Source organism: Paramisgurnus dabryanus, chromosome 11 (genome assembly GCF_030506205.2).
Source record: "Paramisgurnus dabryanus chromosome 11, PD_genome_1.1, whole genome shotgun sequence".
Taxonomy (NCBI): Eukaryota; Metazoa; Chordata; class Actinopteri; order Cypriniformes; family Cobitidae; genus Paramisgurnus; species Paramisgurnus dabryanus.
The window spans coordinates 22610633-22633814 of record NC_133347.1 but is presented as its reverse complement, the minus strand read 5'-3'; the positions used below and the strand labels follow the sequence as shown (position 1 = coordinate 22633814).

The 23182-nt window shown below is 35.2% G+C and overlaps 2 protein-coding genes across 2 annotated transcripts; both read right to left on the bottom strand.

Moving 5' to 3' along the window:
- Positions 1 to 2227: 2227 nt before the first annotated feature.
- arpc5la (actin related protein 2/3 complex, subunit 5-like, a) lies at positions 2228 to 6408 on the bottom strand. The gene is made up of 4 exons (XM_065247455.2): positions 6024 to 6408; positions 4077 to 4149; positions 3661 to 3837; positions 2228 to 2848 (listed from the first exon to the last, which is right to left on the bottom strand). The coding sequence occupies exons 1-4, from the start codon at positions 6161 to 6163 to the stop codon at positions 2786 to 2788; spliced, it is 453 nt and encodes a 150-aa protein (XP_065103527.1). The 5' UTR covers positions 6164 to 6408; the 3' UTR covers positions 2228 to 2785.
- Positions 6409 to 11143: 4735 nt separating this feature from the next.
- LOC135730071 (uncharacterized) lies at positions 11144 to 19389 on the bottom strand. Its single transcript, XM_065247953.2, has 5 exons — positions 19271 to 19389; positions 18133 to 18463; positions 16000 to 16284; positions 13675 to 13843; positions 11144 to 12837 (listed from the first exon to the last, which is right to left on the bottom strand). The coding sequence occupies exons 2-5, from the start codon at positions 18404 to 18406 to the stop codon at positions 11925 to 11927; spliced, it is 1641 nt and encodes a 546-aa protein (XP_065104025.1). The 5' UTR covers positions 18407 to 18463; positions 19271 to 19389; the 3' UTR covers positions 11144 to 11924.
- Positions 19390 to 23182: the final 3793 nt, after the last annotated feature.

Below are 23182 nucleotides of genomic sequence, written 5' to 3'. Positions count from 1 at the left end.
GCACAGACTGTAGAGTTGAGCATGCCTTATATTGAAAGCTTTGATTATATTTAATCTTCTGAGTGTTTACTAAACATCTCAGTGCACTTGAAGCCTTAACATTCAAGGCTAAATGCTAACAACTGCATTAATACTATCATGAGAATCAAAAGTCAGAAATATCTTTAGTTGTACCTGTGAAGACTGAAGTGGTTTTCAGTCGATGGCAGTGTTTTGCTGACAGAACAAGATCTAATTTTGTGTGTTTTAACACTTTTAAGAACGATCAGCACTAAAGCGTCTGAATGACAAGACAGCAGCTTTTGGTGGGGGGGGGGATTGGAACAGAACCTTAAATATATTTGAAACATTAGTATATCAGACTCAGTTGTGGGAGGATAGGTTTCATATTTCCAGAAAATGAAACCCTAAGACTTTGTTTTCATTTTACTTCTAAAGGCTTGAATTGGTTCCTGGTTTCTCGCCGGGCTCCCCATGAAACGATATTTAATACTGATTCAGGAACTGTTTTATCTTTTTTTGGAACTTTGTTTTGAACCCAGTTGGTAGTTTGTACCCTATTCCCTTGGAGAGTGTGGATAAATATATCCTCCGTTTCAGACCATCATATGAATCAGATGTCTTGTGAAGGATCCATCTGTTTGCAACTGAAGATATGCACTTTTGTACAACCAAATCCATGTTTTATTTGATGTTATGATGCTGTAGCCTTCTCTACAGCAACTTTCACCTCTGGTTTCAGTTAAAAACCACTACATTTAATTGATTTCACTCCATGGTATGTCAAAAAAAATAAAATCTTTCTCAGTAACTTGTCAACACATGCTTTTATCCTGATATCAGTTTACCTTTATGTGTGAAAAAAAGATATTTGATGCACGGGCGGGTGATTCTCACGAAATCCAGATTTAGAAGGTGTCCAGCATCAGAATTTTTAAAAAGCCCTTGAAGCCAATTTTTTTTTGCACATATAAGATTTCTTTTTATGAATTTACTATAACAAAAAATATTTCCTATAGAATTGTTTACATTTTTTTATTTTTATTATCATTATCAAAAATTATCATTACCTCAACATGATATAACATTAAATATATGCATTTACAAAGTCATGTTTCGGTAATGAGAACTAAAAAGTTGTCTAGGTACTATGACAAACAAAATTTCAACTTTTATCTGCAGAGAAAAAATAAGAACTGCTTACCTGGTAGCCATCACAGTCAATTATGTCACTTCCAATTTTTTTTTTTGAAAATGTTAGTTCCTTGAGGTTTTAAACAATGATTGAAAATTGTTGCGGAGGATGAGAAAATTGGTCTTGGACACATTTATATTCCTTATTATTGTCTCTACATTTACAGATGATCACCAAATACCACATGTTTCTTTACTGTAAATGTTAATAGTATAACATGCACTGAAGCTTTTTATTTTTTAGATTTTTTAATTATAAATATTTCCATGTCAAAGAACCCAAATCCAGTCATGGACACATTGCGGTAATGAAAATTAAATATGGAAAAAACAGGTTTGTATGATGTCATTTGAAATCATGCAAAATAGTACATGATGAGATGTTTGTAACTTTATGCTTCTTATTTTGATACTCTCTTACTTTTTTATCAAAATATTTCATGACACCTCAAGGCTAATTTCACGAGAATCACCCAGGTATTGGCCAAAATTATGCCAAAAATCATTAAGATATGAAGATCACGTTCAATGTAGATATTTTGTAAATTTCCTATGTAAATATATCAAAAATGTATTTATTATTAGTTATATGTGTTGCTAAGGACTTCATTTGGGCAACTTTAAAAGCGATTTATTATTATTATTATTATTTTTGCATACTTAGATTCCAAATTTAAATAGTTCCATTTCTGTCAAATATTGTCCTATCCATAGGTCAATGTAAAGCTTATTTACTCCGCTTTCAGATTATATATAAATCTCAAATTCAAAAAACTGACCCTAATGAACCACCACCCAGAACACCCTAGCAACTAACATACTAAAACCAAATCACTGCAAAGTATTGCTTTAAAGCTAAAACTACATTTCTAATTTTAATAAAAACACTTAAGAGAGACAAGAAATCTAACTCACTCCATCTTAAAACTAGATTTATGGTTATATAATTTATATTTACACCATGACAGATGATGTCATCAGGAAGTGTATGACCAAATGATCACAGTCAAAAAAAAGAAAAGCATTTTCTTTATATTTACTTTATATTCTTTATTGCACCAGGCACTTCACAATAACCTTCCCAACCCAACTCGACCCCACACTATGAATTGAACCATATATCCACCACCTAAATACTATATATTAAACATCATCCTCTTTCTGTACAATAAGAAAACTGAGAATTGGAACTAAAGAAACAAGAACTACACATCCAAGAGTGCCAACTAAATAAAACCAGCAAATACAACTTTTGTATTTGTCACAGTATTTAATACCCTGAATAGCGGCTCAGGGCTTATACAGCAAAGCCTCTTTAACAGATTCAATGTCTTTCTTTTGCAGTTCATGGACTGTTGCAAAAACCACTTCACTTTCATCGGTCAAAAACGTGTCTGGCTTTATGACTTTTGTAAGAACATATTCAAGAATCAATAATTTACATTAAATATCATACAGTATTTCCACACAGAGTGAAATAATGTTTTGGCTGCGGTAGTGGTGTGTGATTTCTCCAGAAGGTTTTCAGAAGTAGTCTGTGTCTAAGAAAGAGAAATGGTAGATCCTGTGGTTGGTTTCTTCTTTTGGTTTATCAGACAGACTTTCTTGCAGTAAGCACTCGAACGATGGACCCCAGACCACCCACAGCAAAGGCCTGAACAAGACAATAAAAACCAAAAATGGGTATAAAAGCTCAGCACAGATATCTACAAATGCACCATTTTAAGACTTTTAAAGCTGATTTTATTGCTATGTTAATTTTACAAGATCAAGATAGTTTTAACCATTATGCCCCAAAGATCAACTTTTTACCAATAGGCTCCCAGCATTTACATAAGTGTTTCTCAATGGGGCCCTGGGCCTACTAGGGGGCCTTAATAAACTTCCAAGGGGGTTCAAGATGACTTAAAATAATATTTTTTTAAACAAAGCAATCATTATAATAGGCTAAACCCATAAAAATTAAGATTTTAAGGTTTGGTTATTTTTGTGCCAAATATACATCTCTTTAGTAATTGCAAGCTCTAGAAAATTTAATTTGGTAAAAATTATAATATTTTTAAAGTGAAAAAGGTTGACCACCCCTGAATTACATGATAAAGCATCTAAATTAAAATTTGCATTTAATTTATAGCGTTGTTTGGATATATACTGTATGTTTTTCCTGTAGTTTGCCTAATGTACACTTTTTATATTTAAACATTTAGCGCTATTTTTGAGTCAATCACTTTTCTGATGCTTTCTGAAATGCTTTCTTAAAACAATATACACTAAAGGCGGCTTGTTTTTAATTTACAGTTGGGTAAAATATGCACAAACCCAACCGTTGGTTCAAATACGCACATTTTGTAGATTTATTTAAACCAGCGATTGAGAGTTTACCCACCATATTTTGAAAAAACCCAATCTTTTTGAGAGTGTATATTTAAATAATGATTAAAAATATACTAAGGTTACATTAAGGACCTTTTCATGCCATTGCAGCAGGATGGCACTGCTGTTATCTGATGGCTTCTCAAAGCCTCTGTAGATGTACTTCATCAGCAAATCCACTCCATTCCTATCCAGAGACTTCACAGCTGGCTCAATATCACTGCCCTTAAACGAAGTCAGCACTCGCAACACCACGGCCTGGGCTCGCTCCTGTCATACAACATTATAGGGGGAAAACTCTTCAGAAAGGTATTCTCATTAGGAGCTCAAGAAATATCGAAACACACTGAATGCACAGCTGCTCAACCAATGACAGTATTTATAGCGACAACATAACTAAAGAACAGAAATGAAAGGCATGCGTATGGGTGTGAGATTACAACGACATTATTTTGACATCTGTGACAACTCGTTACGCACAAGTGTTCTTGAGAGAATGAGTCGCTTACTTTCACTGCTGGATTCTTGGAGTTGATTGGTGGATTTTTCAGGGCGATGTGAAATGCCATCATCATTTCTCCTGTGAATCACAGTTAGTTAAGGAAAGCTGAACAACCAGTCAGTCGAGGGTTGCTGAAGGGCATTTCTCAAAAGAACAAAATCTTCCCAAACACTTCTAGTTATTTTTACGTTCACATGTGAGTTTGTGTAAAAACATATGTGTGTGGTTCCCTGAGGCAGTGTTTCCCAACCAGAGGGGGGCCTCAACAGATTTCCAAGGGGGTCTCGAGAGATGACTTTAAATGATTAAACATTGGACAAACATTGCTAAAATGAGCAAAAATCAAGATGTTTTTTTTTTTAATATATTTTTGCCATTTTAGTAGCAAATATACATCTGTCTAGTCATTCCAAGGTCTAGTTAATTTATTTGGAAAAAACTTAGTGAGTGGGGGGTCTTCAAATATTGTTGTGGGCAACTAGGGGGCCTGGCCTTAAAGTGAAAAAGGTTGGGAACCACTGCCCTGATGGTGCATCCAGATCATAACCAGGGATATTAATACTTTAAGCATTAAGCATTCTTTATCACAAAATATTTGATCTTAAAATCTTCTAGTTTGCTTTTATTCATCTTTAGTAAAGATTTGTGATCTGAATCATATATGGTTATGTTGTCCACACCCTTTCTACACAACATTCCTGATGGCCTTAAATTCTCTTCTGCTGACGTAATGAAACACCAAATATAAATTACAACCTGCTTAGAGGCCAAACCTTTAAAGAAGAGTCCATGATAATGAAACCAATATCAAATGTGAGGAATTCGAATCATTATATCAATGTTTAAGTCAAATCAAAACTCTAAAGCAAAGACTCACAAAACAGCTTGAATTTTCTTTAAAAAGTTATTTTTGGTCCAAAAAATTTATTAATTCAGCTGTAAGACGTGCTGACCTGAATAAATCCATAACATAAAACAATGGAAAGTTGGCTTTAAACTAAAGTTCAAGATTATTGGAAAGGCACTCTTATATCCCTTATATGTCACATGTCAACATATATGACCTTGACTTGTCATATTGTAGGACAGAGGTCAATGAAAAAAATACATTATGTATGATAATAAGCACTACTTTAGATAAAACACACAAACAGTGTCAGTTTCCATGTACAAGCGTGACATTTACAATAGAGATATCTCAGACGATATTTCAGCAATTAAAAACCATCAGCATGTCGGCTATATACGATGAGAAAAGCTGATCAAACAAACCAATAGTAGTTTATAGTTCACTTTAGTGGGAAAAAGCACTCAATATTTTTCTGAAATGATTCATTTATGAAGCAAAAGCACTAGAATTTCAAGAAATTTGTAGCTTTTTATAGCAATACATCACAATTTTTAATACCATTTTTAATACCAACATTAACTTCTTTAGGCTGTCATGCTGTCTTATTTCTATTTTTGTTTTGTCTTTGTGCCTCTTTTGTTTGCCTGTTAAATGAACACAATCCATGTTCAATAAAACAAGTTAGTATGAGTTAACACTGACCAATTTTATTAAAATTTCCAGTTATCTTTTTTAATTAAAGAAGTTCAAATTAGTTATTAAGTGACAGATATCGGAAACCGTCAATGGTTGTTGGTTTAAAAAGATCCTATCGGTGCATACTTAATTTACACTATTAGAAGCAGTTTTGATGGCTCTCAAATGATAGTCAACATGGACAAACTCATTTTTTGGGCAAGGCAAGCGCAGACGTACATATGATCCCCTAAAACTGTGTCTAGTAAGGGTGCTCAACAGATTTTGTGACAAAACCTATGTGAATAATGTATACGCTACAACAGAGGCAGGGTTAGTTCGTGATGGAAGCGACATCTAAACTTGTCCCCAGAAAACCGTACAACATATAAAAAATAAATCTGACATCTAATGATCATTGAAGGATATTGCCTGATGAGGTTGTCAACCTCAGACGCGTCTGGTCCCTGCTGTTCGGCCGCCTCATCCTGATCGTCCACGAATTTATTCTCGTCGTATTCGTCGATGTCGACTCCCCGAAATCGCGAGGACAGAGTGTTTTTCGCCATGAGGAGGGTCGGCTTCAATCAATCATGCGGGAATGTGGAATAATCGGAGAGATATTTAGCTACACGGCGATCCGAGTCAGTCTCCGTTTCCCTCAGCGCCGAAACCCAAAGGCACGGACGGCCGTGAGTCGGTTCATTTGTCAGCAGAAAGGTGCGGTTGTTACCTCTTCTCCAGCGCGAGCATTTCCACACATTCCTGCAGAGCGGACAAAAATCACGAGCAGAGCGGAAACGGAATTGCACGCGGTGGTTACAATGTGACGCGGTTTTCCGTTTCCTGTAATATAGCTGTGATTTTTGGTGTGTGTTTGACTTTATCCGAAACTGCGCAGACGGCATCGGGGTATGACATCAAAGTACCGCGAGAGTGATTCTAAAGCAAAACTTTCTGATCGCTCTCGCGGTTTTTTAGCGTCAAGTCAATGATGTCTCTTATTGGGTAATAATGTTCTAAAGAAGATTTTGGTATTATTTTTGTAAAAAGCACAGCAGTTGTCGACTATTGTCCATTTATATTTTCCTTTCCAGTACAACAAATGAATGTAAAAAGCTTAAACCAATTTATAATTAATAAAATAATTTGGGATAATACGGTTTTAATACTCATTTTATTTAATTAATCTTTTGTGTCCCTTTCAAACGATTTAAAAAATACTTTTTTTGAACCAGAAGCCCATTTTTCAAGTTCCCATTGTAACAGTAATTTAAAACTATATGCAAGTCCTAGAAAAAAGTTATCAAAACCAATGATACTTTTGAAAAGACTTACAATTTTACTGAAATATCCTGCTAAGACCAGTACATACAAGCTCGCCCTACTGAAAAATCCAGCTAAGACCACCAGCAAAAGCTGGTTTTAACTGGTCTCCTTAGCTTGGTTTTAGCTGGTATTGCTGGTGTAGCGAGCTGGTCCAACTGTGTTTTGGTCACTTTTTAAGATGGTCTAGCTGGACTTAGCTTTGTCAGGCTTGAGGACCAGCTTAGACCAGTTACTGCCACCTTAAACCAGCTAAAACCAGCTACCAGCTTATGCTGGTCTGTGCTGGATTGTTCAGTACCCTACTGAAAAATCCATCAGTGACATCTTTTTCGAAGGCATGTTTATAAAACTTTTTAATTTAACTAAGGCCTAGTCCTGGATTTTAACTGTCTGTGAACCGGGCCATAGCTTCTTGCTATCCTAAACTCTATTTTACTGTTTACTCACGTGTCCACTAGTGGGCAGCAGATGTTGTCATATTAATGTACAGTGTTTAATCCTACAGATGGGCCAAATCACTGCTTCATCTTGAAAAAATACTTCTGTTCTGTTTTATCCTGTTTGACATTTACTTTGACATGCAACTTGATGAAACCCTTTCTGTTTTTTGTCCACTTTTTCATGTTCTTGGGAATTGCATCCTTATAATTAATAATTCGATTAATTAAAAACTGGGGTACAATAAAACAAAAAAATATATAATCTGTGAAATTAATGCTATAAAAGTAATATTTTTCCCTTAAATGGACAGTTCGTCATACATGTACTCATTGCTGAGTAGTAGAAAGTCATATGGGTTTCGAAGGACAAGTATGGGTACACTTTTTAATATTTGGGGGCTTTTGTGAATAATAATAATAATAATAGTAATTCTAAAATAAACATCTTTAAATTGTTTAAGTTTTTCTGACTGAGTAAACCCAGTAGGCAGATATTGTTGAAGCTTTAATTGTCTGTTTTAGCAGGAAGCAGGCATGCACATTTCAAAAACCACCTGGTATCAATTCTAGTAACCTTGTTTTAGTTTGGTGTCAATTTGATTGCAGCGAAACACATGCTAGAAAAATACAATAAAATAAAAAAACAAGTGTCAGGAGTGTCTGTACTGAACTTCTGAGATCCCCAATATGTTTAATGTAACATTTTTCATATACATTTGACACTGTTTATGTCATTCTATTAAAAATGGCATTAAGTATTGACCTTATTTTTATGTTATTAGCTATATAAATGACCCTGGGGTTTCTAAGACCCCAAACAAAACATAAGGGTTAAATTAAATGCAAATGTTTCCATACCAAGCTTGTTTTGGGAGAGTCTGACGTGGTCTGTTCCCATACAGTCCAGAATTACTTACTGTTTGTATTTGCCTATACATGTACAGTATGAGTTTCAGTTGTATTTTCAATGCTAATACCAAAGCAGTACTTCTTATGCCTTACAGCTAAGTGATGTGTATAAACAGACATTATCAATGCCCAGCTGACATCCTCTTTCCCATTTTGTGAGGGCAATGCAAATATTTACTCAAGAGTCTGAACTGAAAGGGAATGTTGGGAGAGGTGGACTTTGAGTCTTTGACTTCTGGCCATTCCACAGAACCCTGCTGCACTTTAATGAATTTATTTTATCAGATTGTGTCTATCGAGCATTGATGAGAGTCTCGTGTTTCAGGCATGCTTTGAACATGGTCACTATCTGATTCTGAATATCAACATAAAGGCTTTAAATTGCTGAAGTTCGCTATACAGAAAAGAACCACCAGGATGTAGAGCACTTTGAACTCCTAATATGTACAGTATGTGAACCTTTTTGTGATGTACTATTTTCTACATAAAATATTCATACATAATGTAAAGAACATTATGTGAAAATATAGCATTGAAAGATTGAAATCAATGCTTGAAATAAAATTTTGATGCTTTAAATCTCACAATTAGATTATGAAACTTCAGCCTGGTCACATAAACCAAGGCCGAGCATTGAGGGGCACCAAAACATTCAGGTATATATGCAGTGGCGGCCGGTGACTTGTCTTTCAAGGGGTGCAAATTCAAAATATGTTTTCGGATAGTCATGTGTTGATGTAATTTTAAAATATGTTTTTTTGCATCATGTAAATCATGCGTATTGTCAAAATACGTGCCTGTTGCACACACGTCTAAAGGGTTTATGATAAAAGAGACGCTTACGTTCACAAAATACTCGCAAGACACTTAACAGTAAACTCTGATTATTACACATGAGATTAAGCGAGTATCTGGCAAACGTGATCGTCTCTTTTATCATAAATCCTTTAGACGCGTGTGCAGGAGGCACATATTTTTACATGACACGCCAAAACATATTTTGAAAAAAAGAACCACACACAAGACGGGCTACATACATGTTGTGATGAGCTTTGCATTGCGCGCCCTTGATAAAGAAGTTACCGGCCGCCACTGTAAATATGATATGCATATTAAAATATATTATATGATATGTATATTAAAAACCTTAAAGGGGACATTTCACAAGACTTTTTTAGGATGTCAAATAAATCTTTGGTGTCCCCAGAGTTCATATGTAAAGTTCTAACTTAAAATACCATATAGATAATTTATTAATATATCACTGATTCTTGAAACTTTGGCAAAAACATGTCCCACTAAGAAAAGTGCTAATTCTGTTGGAAATTTATAACATTTTCATGAAGAAAAAGAATCAATGTTATAATCAGGGGGTCCTTTGCACATATGTAAGCTTCTTTTAAAGGTTTATTTTTATTTTTTATTAATTTAATGATTATATGCTGGCCCATTGCCTACAAAATCAGCTGTCCTCGGTTAAGAGATAATCATTTCAACTTGATTAAAAAAGCCAAAAGTAAAAATTGAATTGAATAATACATTTACCACATGAAAGGGTACATTGTAATATGTATTAAAAACTACAAATAGTGAGTTTTGAACAATATTTACTATTATTTTGTGATTGCTCAAAATGTGTCACCACCGTCAGATATTTATAAAAAGCAATAAAATCAGACAACTACAGGGTCAACTGCATTCCTGAGGACCCCATTTTCAAACCTTCAGCTCTACTGCATCCTTCAAGATCACTCAAGCTCCTGTATGTTTGCTATTTTCTCTTAAACTTGTGCATATTTTTGGACACTGCTACTGTGACAACCATAACATGTCAACACCGTCATCTTTGTAAAAAAAATATTAGATTAGATTATGAAATAAATGTATAATTTTTAAGAAGAGGTCTGAAGTATCTAGCAACAGAGGGGAAACAAGATGGCTACTGTGAACAACTCATCTATTTTTTTTATCTATATTAGGTTTTTGTCACCACGTCAGGTTTTCTGTCTTTTCTGTCAGGTTTTATGTATTTTAGGAAGTAATGATTTGATATTTGTTCATCACAGTGCTCAGGATTCTTATTTTTTGGACCAAATATTTACATAAAGTTAAGCAAGAAGCCAATTGACTTGAGTGGTATACATTTTGGAATAATGAGGTCAATGTCACCACCGTCAGACGGAGTTTTATTTGTTTTAAAGGAATATGCTAACAATATGTTTCAGTGCTGTTGAGTTATTAAATTAATAGTCTCTATTAATACAAAAATATGTTTATTAAATAAAAAAACATTACTTTTTCTATTTAGGCTTAAAGTAAATGTTGTATGAGTAATAACTGGGAAAACGCCTATTTTATGAAAAAAATACAAGCAGGGGAGGTTACACCAGTAAATTGCTGAACAGCCAAGATCTTGGTCTATAATGAAATACCTTCAGATTTTGTAATTTAAGTAACTTTTTTTCAAAATTTTAACCTGTTTTATCCAAATTCCCAAGAATCGCTGATATGTTAAAATTGCCACTTTGTAGGTGAGAGCAAAAATGTGCTGTTTTTGGGTGTGTCCTTTAAAATGCAAATGAGTTGATCTTTGCACTAAATGGCAGTGCCGTGGTTGGATAGTGCAGATAAGGGGCAGTATTATCCCCTTCTGACATCACAAGGAGAGCCAAATTTCATTTACCTATTTTTTCACATGTTTGCAGAGAATGGTTTACCAAAACTAGTCCATTTCTGATTATTGGGGGATATGTCCCCCTCTATGTCCATTATGGTTACACCCTGATACACACATAAAAAAATGTTGGGTGATTTGCAGTGTTGGGTCAAAAAGGGGTGTAATTTAACCTATACTAGGTTGTTTGGGTCAAATATAAACATGTTCTGGGTTGATTTAACAACCTGTTTTTTCCAAAAAAAAAAAAAAAACAATTTAGTGTGACTTCTCTTGGCACTAAACACATCTTGAGCTTTTTTGAGGAGACTGAAGTCCTGAAGCCATTTGATTAGAAATTAGGATTTAATTTCATTTAGGTTAAAATGAAAGGGAAAGTAGAAAGGGAGTCATACTATTGCAAAAACAACAAATCTAATTGTGGCATGGTGGCCTTAGACTTTTGCACAGTACTCAACATTTAAAATTGTACAATGTAATTTCTACTTCCTCATACTTGAGCTTTAATAAAGTTAACATTACTAACATATCAATATTTTTACAAAACGTCTGATTCTTAAGATATGAATGCATTTACTTTCCAAAGCCAATGGCTGTTATTTTCTCTTTAACTGTCTACAGCGTTATGAAATATGATTCCCCAGTGTCGAAATACACGCACCAGACTCATGCTTTCTGAATAAAAGAGTTACATTTTAGATGATCTACTGGTTTTATATCGAATCACGGACCGAAATCACAGAGAACCTGCAGGGATTTTCAGTGAATCATAATAATTCACGTCAACACGAACTGAGAAAAGCCAGAGCGTTTCAAAAACCCCAAATAATTCATAGTTCTTCTATGCTAGACCTTGAGGTTGGTGTTCTCAATTAAGTCCTTCTGAAAACCATAAGATATTTGCATTTTTTGAACCCAAACAGTCTCATGCAGTATTATAAAGGCATGAAACGCCACACACATGTCTGCCCTCTTACATTAAACTGAGCTCCTCCACCTGTTCAAGTGAGACTGTAGCTCGCACACCGTCTTAGTTTCTTGGGGTCCGTCTGGTCCCCACAAAAATGTTTTGGTGGTTTTAATTTTATGAGGCGGGGTCCTCCTCTCAGTGCTCATTATTTTGGGGCGGGGGCTGATTACGCCTCCAGCCTTTGTTTGTAAAGAGAAGGAATTTCCTTTTGTTTCTATGATGTTTTGCACGTCATCCATGGGCCGCATAAATCTGATGTCATTATAGACTTTTCTGGTTCTTGTTTTGGAACTGCGGGGCTCAGAAGTGTTGAACGTTTTGATACCAAAGCCAAACGAAATTCCGTAAAACGATGGCAAGACGCTTACAGTGGGACAGGGATTTCTGTCCATCAGGGAATATGAGAACGTAAGAGCCGTAGCTGGGGCCGGATAACGTGTTTTGTCTGTGAGCTTACTATTAGAGGTGTTCACTCTTAAATATGCAGTCCGGTTATGAATATTCGATCTGGTTCTCTTATATGTGTTACTACTTTTTTGTTGCCCATCTTCAGTGTAAGATTCACCAACGTCAGTGATATCACATTGATTTACTTGCGCAATGCTGTTATCTGCGACTTCATGTTTTCTGTTGTCATCTGTGATTCCCTCCGATTTTCCCTCTATGATGTCATTCTCAAAGTTTTCCTTTGGAGATTCATGCTGTGTGTCAGTCATGCCAGGCTGTGGATTGCCAACTGGATTGTTATGCCGCCTGGTATCTGTGACATCATATTGTAAGCCATCCGTAAAATCATTTTGCCATTCTTCATTTATACTGTTGACAGTGATGTCTTGGTTTTGGATAGGCCTATCTGTGGCGATGTTATGCTCTTTGACTTCCCCTGTGAGTGTGACGGCTTGCCTGTCGTGCACATCCAAACTTTAAAAGAAAACAAAATGTCAACACTTACAGAACATGATTTCAAATGACAATGTAAGCTGACTGTTTATACCACATCCCTGACAACAGGGTAACCTGCTTACACGGGGGTTACAACATTTACACTTGTTAGCAGATTACACAGCTGTCCGGAGGATTACTACGGCTTCAAATGCCCAAAAAGTCAAGTTAAGCCTTGAATGCTGCACCACTGAGACTCGTATACGGAGAAAACAAAAGCTAATCTGGAAAAAGAGCGAAACCTGCAAAAACCAAATGGGAAATGAAATCTGCACCCAGACCTGCAGCTGTATAACAGCTGCTAAGATACCGAGACACTGAACAACTCAAAACATAAATTACAAAAAGCTGTGAACTATGTAGTCATTGGAAACTTAATTCAATAGATATTTTTCCATTCGATTTTACGCCCTGTTAACTTAATTCATGCTCTTACATCAAAGACAGGTTCAGTATTTCAAGGTTAAAAAATGACTATATCTTATTATCACATTTAAGCTCGATAATCTATGTGCTGGTTGCAGTTGTTGGGTTCAAATCTGTTTTATCTATCAATATGAGATTAATACCATTCATGAGTTACCATTGAATGTGTCTATTGAGAGTTCACATGAAAGTGAGAACATCATACTGTCATCGGCTAAATGAAGGACACAAACCATGTAGCACATAAAGTGTTATTTAATACTGCTGAAATGGCCTAGAGGGTTTATGATATCACTCGTTCACTTATTAACTGTCTAAGTGGAGATGAATGAGACTATTATTTTTCTCATTCCTATATGCTAGCCAGTTATGTTCTTCTTTAGGTTTTACCCGTTGTTTTGTTCTCCCAGCAGCGGTTCAGGGTGGTATGATGAGGGCAGGTAGAGATGTAGAGATGGAGTCAGGTCGAGACTCTTGTCTTCAGCAGAGTGTTGAGGATCATCTTGGAGGAAACTTTGATCATCTTTTCTTCTCCAGAGGATCTTGCATGTGGGAATATCTTCATAAAGAATAAAATCAATGCTATTTCTAATATATCTATATTTTATTTACAATAACTCTTAAGATTAAATTAAAAGTCCAAATGTAGGATATATTTTGAGAATTATTTTAATAAATAACCAATTTATCATTACCGGTATACTTAATTTACAGTTAAAATTTTTGCAGTATCCCAAAGGTTGTTAGGTTTCTTGGAAACATTTGAGTTTGTTTATTTATTTTAAAGAGGAGAACATAGCAGCAATTTTCCTCTGCGAAGTAATTTTTTCATCAGTGAGACTAATATTTATTTGATGTCATGTTATCAGGCCAGTACACTTGTCTCAAGTCCAATACAAAACTACACTGTCAGAAAAGAATGTAAATAATCCCCATCTGTGACTGGGACACCCTTTAAAAAGGTCCTAAAATGTACAATTAAGGTACAGATATGTATACATTTGTACCCTTGAGATTCTAATATGCACTTTTTGGTTCCAATATGTACCTATGAAGTACTAATGTGAACTTTTAAGTTGCACAATTTCAACTTGTTTCTATAAAGCCCTTTTCACACAGACATTCCGGAAAATACACGGAAAAGGCATCATGGATTTTTCCGGGATCATTTCATTTTTTGTTCATTCACACTGCCATGATTAGCTGGCATCTGCAAGGTCCAGGAAAGACACGTGATCTGTTGAAAGTCCTGCACTCTCTTCTACACAGCGTCTGAAGTTTGCAAAGTATTTTTTATTTCTCTCTCCAGAAACAACTTGCGTGCATTTTTGTTTATGATAAGACTATAAAGGAGCGTGTGATGAGCCGTTCTAATGCTGGTGAATGATCTCAGCTTTTGAGTGGATATTTGACAAGCTCCCTGATCTCTGCTTTAATCCAGTGTTCAGACATTTCTCATCATGATTGTTTATATTTAAAACCCGCATTTTGAGGAGCTGAACGATATATCTTGTTGACGTGCGGGCATTTTGGTTTATTATAGCTCAAATGAGCACGTGACGCGATATTCTTTTATGCTGCTGAATGATCTCCGTTTCAACGCAGTAAGTGACGAGTTAACTTACCTGATATCTGCTTCAGTCTAGTTTGCTGACATTTCTCGTCATGAATGTTGTAAATCCTTCATTTTAAAGAGTTGAACCAACTTCATGTTGCCATGACACGCGCGTCCTCACTACGGCACGTGCGTCATTGTTTATGCGTCTCAGTTATAATTTCCTGATAACTGCTTCAATCTATTTGCAACATTTCTAATATTTATATGCATGTTATTTCTCGTTTAAAGGAGCTGAACCATAACTTGTGTTGTGATGATGCGCGCGTCCTCACTACGACACGCCCATTACGACATTGTTTCGGCTTCTTGTTCCCACAGAGGGTTTTCCGTGTATCTGACTAGGTCCTCTTTCCGGCAACGATCCAAGAAGATATATGCGAGGTGTTTGTGTTCACACAGACGCTTGTCTTGCAAATTTTACGGGTATTTTCTGAGACCAAAGGTCTGTGTGAATGTGAGGTAAGTCATGTCAACTTATCAACTTAAAGGGATAGTTCACCCAAAAATGAAAATTCTGTCATTACTCATACTCATGTTGTTTCAAACCTGCTTACATGTCTTTATTGTGATAAACCCAAAGGAAGATATTTTGAGAAATGTTTGTAACCAATCCGTTCATGGACCCTATTCACTTCCATAGTAGGAAAAAAGAATATGAGTAAATGCGGTTTTAAGATTTTATAATGTTTATTAAAACATTTCTCAAAATATCTTTCTTTGTGTTCATCAGAACAAAGAAATGTATAAATGTTTGTAACAACATGAGAGTGAGTAAATGATGTCAGATTTTTTTGGGGGGGGCGAACTATCTCTTTAAGTCAAGACTTAAAATAGTAGGTTGAATAAACTTGCAAAACCAAGTTGTTTTAATTTACGCACTGCATTTTTTACAGTTTATCGATGTGCCACCATATTTGAACCTATTGCGACATTTTATCATAAAAATATTTGTTTGTATGTTCAAATTAAGAAAGGAAGTCATATGTGTCTGAGTAATTTTAAATGTATTTTCATTTAGGAGATTCTTTTAAATTTATTAAGGTTGCTTTCCCATCATAAAGTTTGATTATGTGACCTGTGCCATGTCATTGCAATACCTGGTATGCTTATTGCTCGACGTCTCATCTGTTTCTCCAGTGGAACAGTTGAAGGCCTGTGTGTTAAATCCACCGGTGCTCTCTCTCTCTGTATACTGCTCCTCGCTCGCTCTCTTTTATCTGTTCTCTTGATCCCAGAATATGCAGACCATCCCTCCATCTCTCTCTCGACTCTTTCACCTCTTGCGGGAGAGGAACGAGGTCTCTCTTTCTCATCTTTATTGGGTGATGATGATGTGGAGCAGTTGGTGGGTCGTGGTGACAGAACACATCGCACCCCGCATGCTCCGAAAACATAAACAGAGTTTAATGATTCATCATGTCAGAACAAATTCATCTTGAACCTTAGTAAAGGATTTTAAGTAATGTAATTGTTATTCTATGTTACAGCACTCTTGGTCTAATATCTTATGTTATTTTATATAATAATAATAATATAGGTAACAGCACTGAACATAAAGACTGACATTTACAGTCAAAGTATCAATATCATAAAATGTACAGAAAAGAAAATGAGAAAAGTAAAGGTGTTTCTCAATGTCAAGGAAGGATCCTCGGAAAGCCAGAATTTCGAGGATGCCACGTCTTCGAAATCCGTCGAAGGACTGTTCTAATGTCGAGGATCCTCGGAATTTCAACCAAGGACTGAGTCCTTCGTTCGCAAAATATCCCAAACATGATCTCACAAAATACGTGAAATAGTCACACATTATTTTGCTCAGTTTTGTGTGACATTGTCACGTATTTCCACCATTTTACGTGCCCCTGACACGACTTTCTTTTCCGTGACAGTTTCACGTATTGGTTACTCAATACGTGATTTTTCCTATTTTCTTACAATTGACGCTTCGGTTTGGGGTTAGAAAAACTTTCTGTTACATAAAATGACATCCTTACCCAAACCCAACTCTGACCCTAATGTCAGGCGACGATGGTTTAAAAAGCATACAATTTTTTTTATAAACCAATACATTCAGTGACATCCTAACGCAAACAGCAAATCTAACCCCAAAACGAAGCGACAATTGTCTAAAAAAAAGGAAAAACAGTTGAGAAATACGTGAAACGAAAAAAAAAAGTCGTGTCAGGGGCACGTAATATGGTAGAAATTCGTGACAATGTCACGCAAAACTGAGCAAAATAATGCGTGACTATTTCACGGAAATTTGTGAGATCGTGTTGAAACGAAAGGATGCATATGTGTAGCCTTCGCGCTCTCAAATCACCCACAATCCTATGCGCGCTGCACCGAAAGCACACCTTTTCACTGATGTAATGATGCAATGACGTGCACTTGATCCAGCCTGATCCATTTATGAGTTCTCCGAATGCTAAAGAGGAGCCTCGCCTAGCCTCCGAAGGAAGTGACTTAGGACCAGTCCTGCCAAGGAAGTATCCTTGACATTGAGAAACACCTTCACTTTTGATCTTCACACAACCTTCAGAAGATCCAGATGATGTCACTTGAAAATGTGAATTGTGTGGTATTACTACATTTTCTGAGGGGGAAATTTTCCTAGGGACATAACTAAAATGTGCATTTATCTTAAATATTATGACTTTTCAATGGTAAAAATATTTAAAGCAAAGGTGGGATATGGACCTTTACAAAAATGAAAAAATTTAAGATATCTAAGGAATTGTTTGCTTTATTTTTAAAAGTAGAGATCAGGGACAGATAACAAATGCTATTTTTCAGTGTTCTGTGTAGTTTTTATTATTGTTTTACAATATTTAGTTTCAATTTGGTGTTAGATTAACATGCAAAACACTTTGCTTAAAAATAACATGAGTTAGTTTTCTTGCATTTTTATATAATGACCTGAAATGGCACCAATTCGGTGGAATGACCCACTGAATAATGTATAGATTGAATGCACACTTTGGATTAAAAAGAGTCTGCAAAATGAATAAATGTAAATTCAAACTAAACCAATGGTTTAAAGTAATCTATAAAACATACACGTTTGATGAAACTATGAGTTGAAACAATCCTGCATAGTTTAATTTAAACGCAACAATTGGGTTTGTCCAAATATTACCCAACCATATGTTTAGTATGTGATCAATACTCTATAAATCACTTGTAATGCAATATTTGAATAATACGCATGACATACTTTGAAATATTACCTATGAGAAAAGCTTTTCTAGCCGTGAATGATTTCCTGGAGGTTTTTTCTGAGCGTTGTCTTGAATCTTTAAGAGACCTGCCCTGAAGCATGGTGTTGCTATTGAGACCAGTGTTTGGAGAAGATGATCCATGTTGATTTACTGGAATAGTTTCAAGAGGTGGGAAACCTCTCTGGTTTGTGACTTGGAGTCTTTGTTTCAGTGTGGGGTTCCATGCCATTGAATCTGCGTTTTTAATGAATCCTGTGAAACATCTCATGGGGTGGAAGTGCATCACATGGCTCTATTCATGTTCGCATGGATTGAGTCCTCCACTAAATTAAAGGATTACCTAGTACCACCAAGCAAAAATGAAAAAAGATCATATTTATCTTACTGTAAAACATGCAATGTTTGGTTTAGTTGTAAGTCTGTGACTAATGTTACTTATTAACAGAATGTCAGTAGTTGCGTGCATTAACTTCCTCACATAACTTTTGTTCAGCGTTTGATCTTTTATGATATTTGACAGTCAGATCTACAGTCCCATGATGAAAAGCTTGTGTTTGGTGTATGGAATGCTTGTATAACTGTTTTAGCAATCTGGACGTCATTATTAATCTTTAATATGTCCATTATGCTAAGTTTAAAGTCTTTGCATGTTCCATGTTCTCTCAAAGATCTTTGTTTATTTCATAATATAAAGTAAGTAAACAGTACTGGAACATGAAGAACAATCGTATGTTATATAATTGCAAGCGATTTGTTTGTTTTGTATGCTAAATTTATGCTGTGCATGCGCCTGTATCACTATACAGTGTCTACTGTACTTTGCATACAAAATTCATTGCTTTAAAGTTATAAAATGAATTACAATGTTTACACAAGCATCCCAAAAAACTTTATCTTGTCCAGTCTCTCGCCTGTGATGTTCAAGCAAAACGAATGTAAAAGGGCCCCAGTAGCTTCTTATTACACCATGCATCCACAAAATGTACAACATCTGTAAATGCTTAAATGATCCCCGACCAAAGTGATACAGACAGCAGGTTTGTTTTATCTGACCCATCCCTAAAAAGGGAATGTAAGATGTGTAGGAAGATTCCATCAATGGACATTAATTCAACATGCATACATCTTAAGAAAGTTGCAGTCTTACCTGCCAATCCAAGAGTCTTCTGTTTTTACTCAGATTTTATTTTTAACTCCAGTTCAAAAGATGTCTCTTTGTTGAAGGTCTGAGCATCTTTGCAGTTTCCAAGGGAACTTTCAGCTTTGGTTCGCTGTTTTGTTTAGAGTCTGCTGTTTAAGGTGAGCGAACAAGACCGGATTATGTTGTCCATGGATACAACAACAAAACCTGGGATTAGCTCTATGTAATTATATCAGTGTTTAACCATGGCACCATTTCAAATCAGAGTACTCAGCGTTTCCATGTTTTCCAAAAGTTAACCTATTCCAGACGTACGTTTGTTCACACACATATTTGAAATAAGTGACTGATTCACTTTGCGAACATTCTGCTCATTTGTGAGCTTTTGCAATCTGCAATTTACAGCAAAAACACTAACTATGGATTGTGAAATGCATTGCAGATGGATTAACATTCTGCCCAGATCCTTCTCTCCAGTCTCCCACCCATTATTAAACTGTCATGGCATTATTTTGGCTGCTAGCGAACGGAAGAAACACTTTGGATTTAGGACCACTGTATCCATTCCAAAGGCATGTATATTTAACTCCAATAAAAATAATGCTTTGTCAGTCTGCTACAATTGCAAGTGGCTTGATAATATACAGTCAGAAATTTTTGTGATATTTGATGCTCATTTAAAGGCCAAATGTGCCTTATATGTCTGTCCACACATTGGCCAATGCAAGCCCCCAATATCCTTTGGGGCTGCTGACCTGTGTCAATTCGTCCATCACCTCGCAATGAATGAATGATGTCATCTCCATTGAGAGTACGCCTGCGAAACAAGTGGAAACAATTTTGGCATTTCAACTATAGCAAGCATAATAGAATTATACTCTCTCTGCTGTGGTTTACCAAGGATGTGTCTTTAATTCGTTGTCAGTTATTGCTAAATAGATGATGATTTTTTTGAACTGTAAAAAATGCAGCCTGAAGTTTACACTCAAAAAAATGAACTTTCGCCTTTGCCAGTTTTACTTAATCCTTTCATATTGTGATTACTTAAAAAAATTAATTTAACAACGTGAACTTAATTAAATTGAGTTTATTCAACAAAAAGGTGTGTCTTGTCAGCTTTACGTAAAAATTATTTGTTCAGCCAACATAACAGTGTGTGTAAAATTAACAGATTAATAAAACCAATACAGACTGGCATCTCATTGGCTTATGATGTTGCAGTGTATTATGGGTAATTGTTGTTGTTCTGGCACCCTCTTGCAGAAGTGTAGCACCATTAGGTACCTGTGACCAACTATGAGTGAATTAACTTGTTCTGATATATTATTAGAACAAAAACAAACAAATTAATGGTTTGAAATGTAACATTTAATTTCAAATATATTTGTGATGTACTTGATAAGTTATAATTAAGATGCTTATATGATTAGTTGTATTAAGCAGCTGGACTATGATTGATTGATTGATTGATTCAGTGTTAAGGAGATATTAGATAAAAAGGGTGGAGTTTATAAAATGGCATTATTCAAATTTTTGTCACCATTAATAAATTTTTATGTACAATCAACTCAACTGTTGTTTGTTAAGTTTACTTAATCTTTTTTTGTTAAATGAACTAAATTATTGATTGTTGAGTTTACTTAAAGGAATAGTCTACTCATTTTCAATATTAAAATATGTTATTACCTTAACTAAGAAGAGTTGATACATCCCTCTATCATCTGTGTGCGTGCACGTAAGCGCTGGGGCGCGCTGCGACACTTCGATAGCATTTAGCTTAGCCCCATTCATTCAATGGTACCATTTAGAGATAAAGTTAGAAGTGACCAAACACATCAACGTTTTTCCTATTTAAGACGAGTAGTTATACGACCAAGTTTGGTGGTACAAAATAAAATGTAGCGCTTTTCTAAGCAGATTTAAAAGAGGAACTATATTGAATGGCGGAACAGCACTTTCGGGAGTATTTCAACTCGCCTGAAAAATCCGCTCCCCTTCTCACTCTCATAATGGGAGAGGTAGAGTGTTACTGCGCCGAGTCGAAGTACTCCCAAAAGTGCTGTTCCGCCATACAATATAGTTCCTCTTTTAAACTGCTTAGAAAAGCGCTACATTTTATTTGGACCACCAAACTTGCTCGTATAACTACTCGTCTTAAATAGGAAAAACGTTGATGTGTTTGGTCACTTCTAACTTTATCTCTAAATGGTACCATTGAATGAATGGGGCTAAGCTAAATGCTATCGAAGTGTAGCAGCGTGTCCAGCGCTTACGTGCACGCACTAAGATGATAGAGGGATGTATCAACTCTTCTTAGTTAAGGTAATAACATATTTTAATATTGAAAATGATTAGACTATTCTTTTAACAAATTATGTGAAACCTGTTGACAAAATATTTTAAGTAAATCCAACATTAAATTTGAAAGAGTGTAAGCAACTTGCTTATCCAAGTCAACTCAACCCACAATTTTAAGTTTTGACTTGCGAAAATTTGACATAACTAATAAAAATAAAAAGTTTTAATTGTTTAACTTAATTTGTTATGTTAAAATAACATAAAATATATATGTTAATATGATATCATTAATTCATTAGATCACTGATATGATCAAAATTACTTTAATTGGTAAAACTTAAAAAAATATGTTTTTTTAAAGGTGCCATAGAATAAAAAACTGTATTTACCTACACTGTAAAGAAATATGTATATTAACAGTTAAATTACTGTATATTTTAACAGAATATTTCCATACTTTATGTGTTATGGATGTTTTCCGTTTTTTCCATAACATTTTGTAGGCATAGATGAATTATAAGAATTCTGTAAATACCGGTAGTAATGATATATCGTGAGCCTCAAACGCTTTTGTTTTCTCATTTTTATGTAAACTTCATGCACGCAAAAGACTTCTGGAAAACATGGAAATCTCAACATAACACCAACTGTGATGTCATAGTCGAGATGTACGCCCCATCATTCAAATTAATTAAATTAACTACCAAGTTGTTAAAATGCAAATAAATTGTCACTGTTGAGTTAACGCTCTATGCTAGTTAATGCTATATGCTAGCGTTTAGGCTGAAGTTCTGAACTTACCACTCAGAAATGTCCATCAACAATCTCTAAACAATAACTTGTTCCTCAAAATCTGAATTTTCGTCTGATACAGGCTCAAACATATAAGGTCTGTTTACTAATACGAGCTACTGACATGAGCCTCAGAGCAGAGCAATCAGAGCAGAGCTCAATATTATCATTCATGACCCTTTAAAATAAAGTAATAATAGACCATTTAATTCAAAGGATAAATCCCAGGGTTGTAAATGGACATGTAAAAATGTTTCTGGATAATTTTTGCACTTAATAAAGTTATATACCTTCTATGTAAATACCAAAGAACAATTAAACATATAATTTCAAAGCATTCTTTGGCACCTAAAGTGAAATTTTAAGTTGAAAAATAATAATTTTGTAAGTGTAACCAGTTGTAGTATTTTTTTAAGTTGATCCAACTTTTCAACCTTTTTTTTAATGTATGTTTACCCCAATATCTCTCCCACTGGATAATGACAAGATCCCCAACGTAAGCCAACACAAACATTAGCATCAGCATAGTTTAACCTAATGTCCAACACTTGAAGTACATCCAAGAACTCTCTATCTCTCTTTTCTCAAACCTTGTTGATTTTCACATATGGATCAAGTGCCTTGTTGCAATATAAACATGATATCATGTATATTAGTATAACCATGTAGAAATGAAACTGCCCTCTGGCAGCGAAAACAGATACTAAAATCCTGCAGTGAGATCCAAGCAAGCTCTTCAGTGATCGTCTTTATTAGTTTTGCAGTAAATCATGATAGCAAGCATTCTTGTTTAATCCAGTTTGCTGGCTGCTCCGTCCGCATTTGATA

Bases quoted from the DNA above. Each gene is read 5' to 3' on its own strand.
- arpc5la (XM_065247455.2), bottom strand. From the start codon at position 6,163: ATGGCGAAAAACACTCTGTCCTCGCGATTTCGGGGAGTCGACATCGAC. The intron at 3,838-4,076 runs GTAAGCGACTCA...GTTGTATGACAG, and splicing joins CCAAGAATCCAGCAGTGAAA to GAGCGAGCCCAGGCCGTGGT. The intron at 2,849-3,660 runs GTCCTTAATGTA...TGTCTTGTTCAG, and splicing joins TGCTGCAATGGCATGAAAAG to GCCTTTGCTGTGGGTGGTCT.
- LOC135730071 (XM_065247953.2), bottom strand. From the start codon at position 18,406: ATGCACTTCCACCCCATGAGATGTTTCACAGGATTCATTAAAAACGCA. The intron at 16,285-18,132 runs GTAATATTTCAA...ATGTTTTCGGAG, and splicing joins TAGAAAAGCTTTTCTCATAG to CATGCGGGGTGCGATGTGTT. The intron at 12,838-13,674 runs GTAAAACCTAAA...TTTCTTTTAAAG, and splicing joins CTGGGAGAACAAAACAACGG to TTTGGATGTGCACGACAGGC.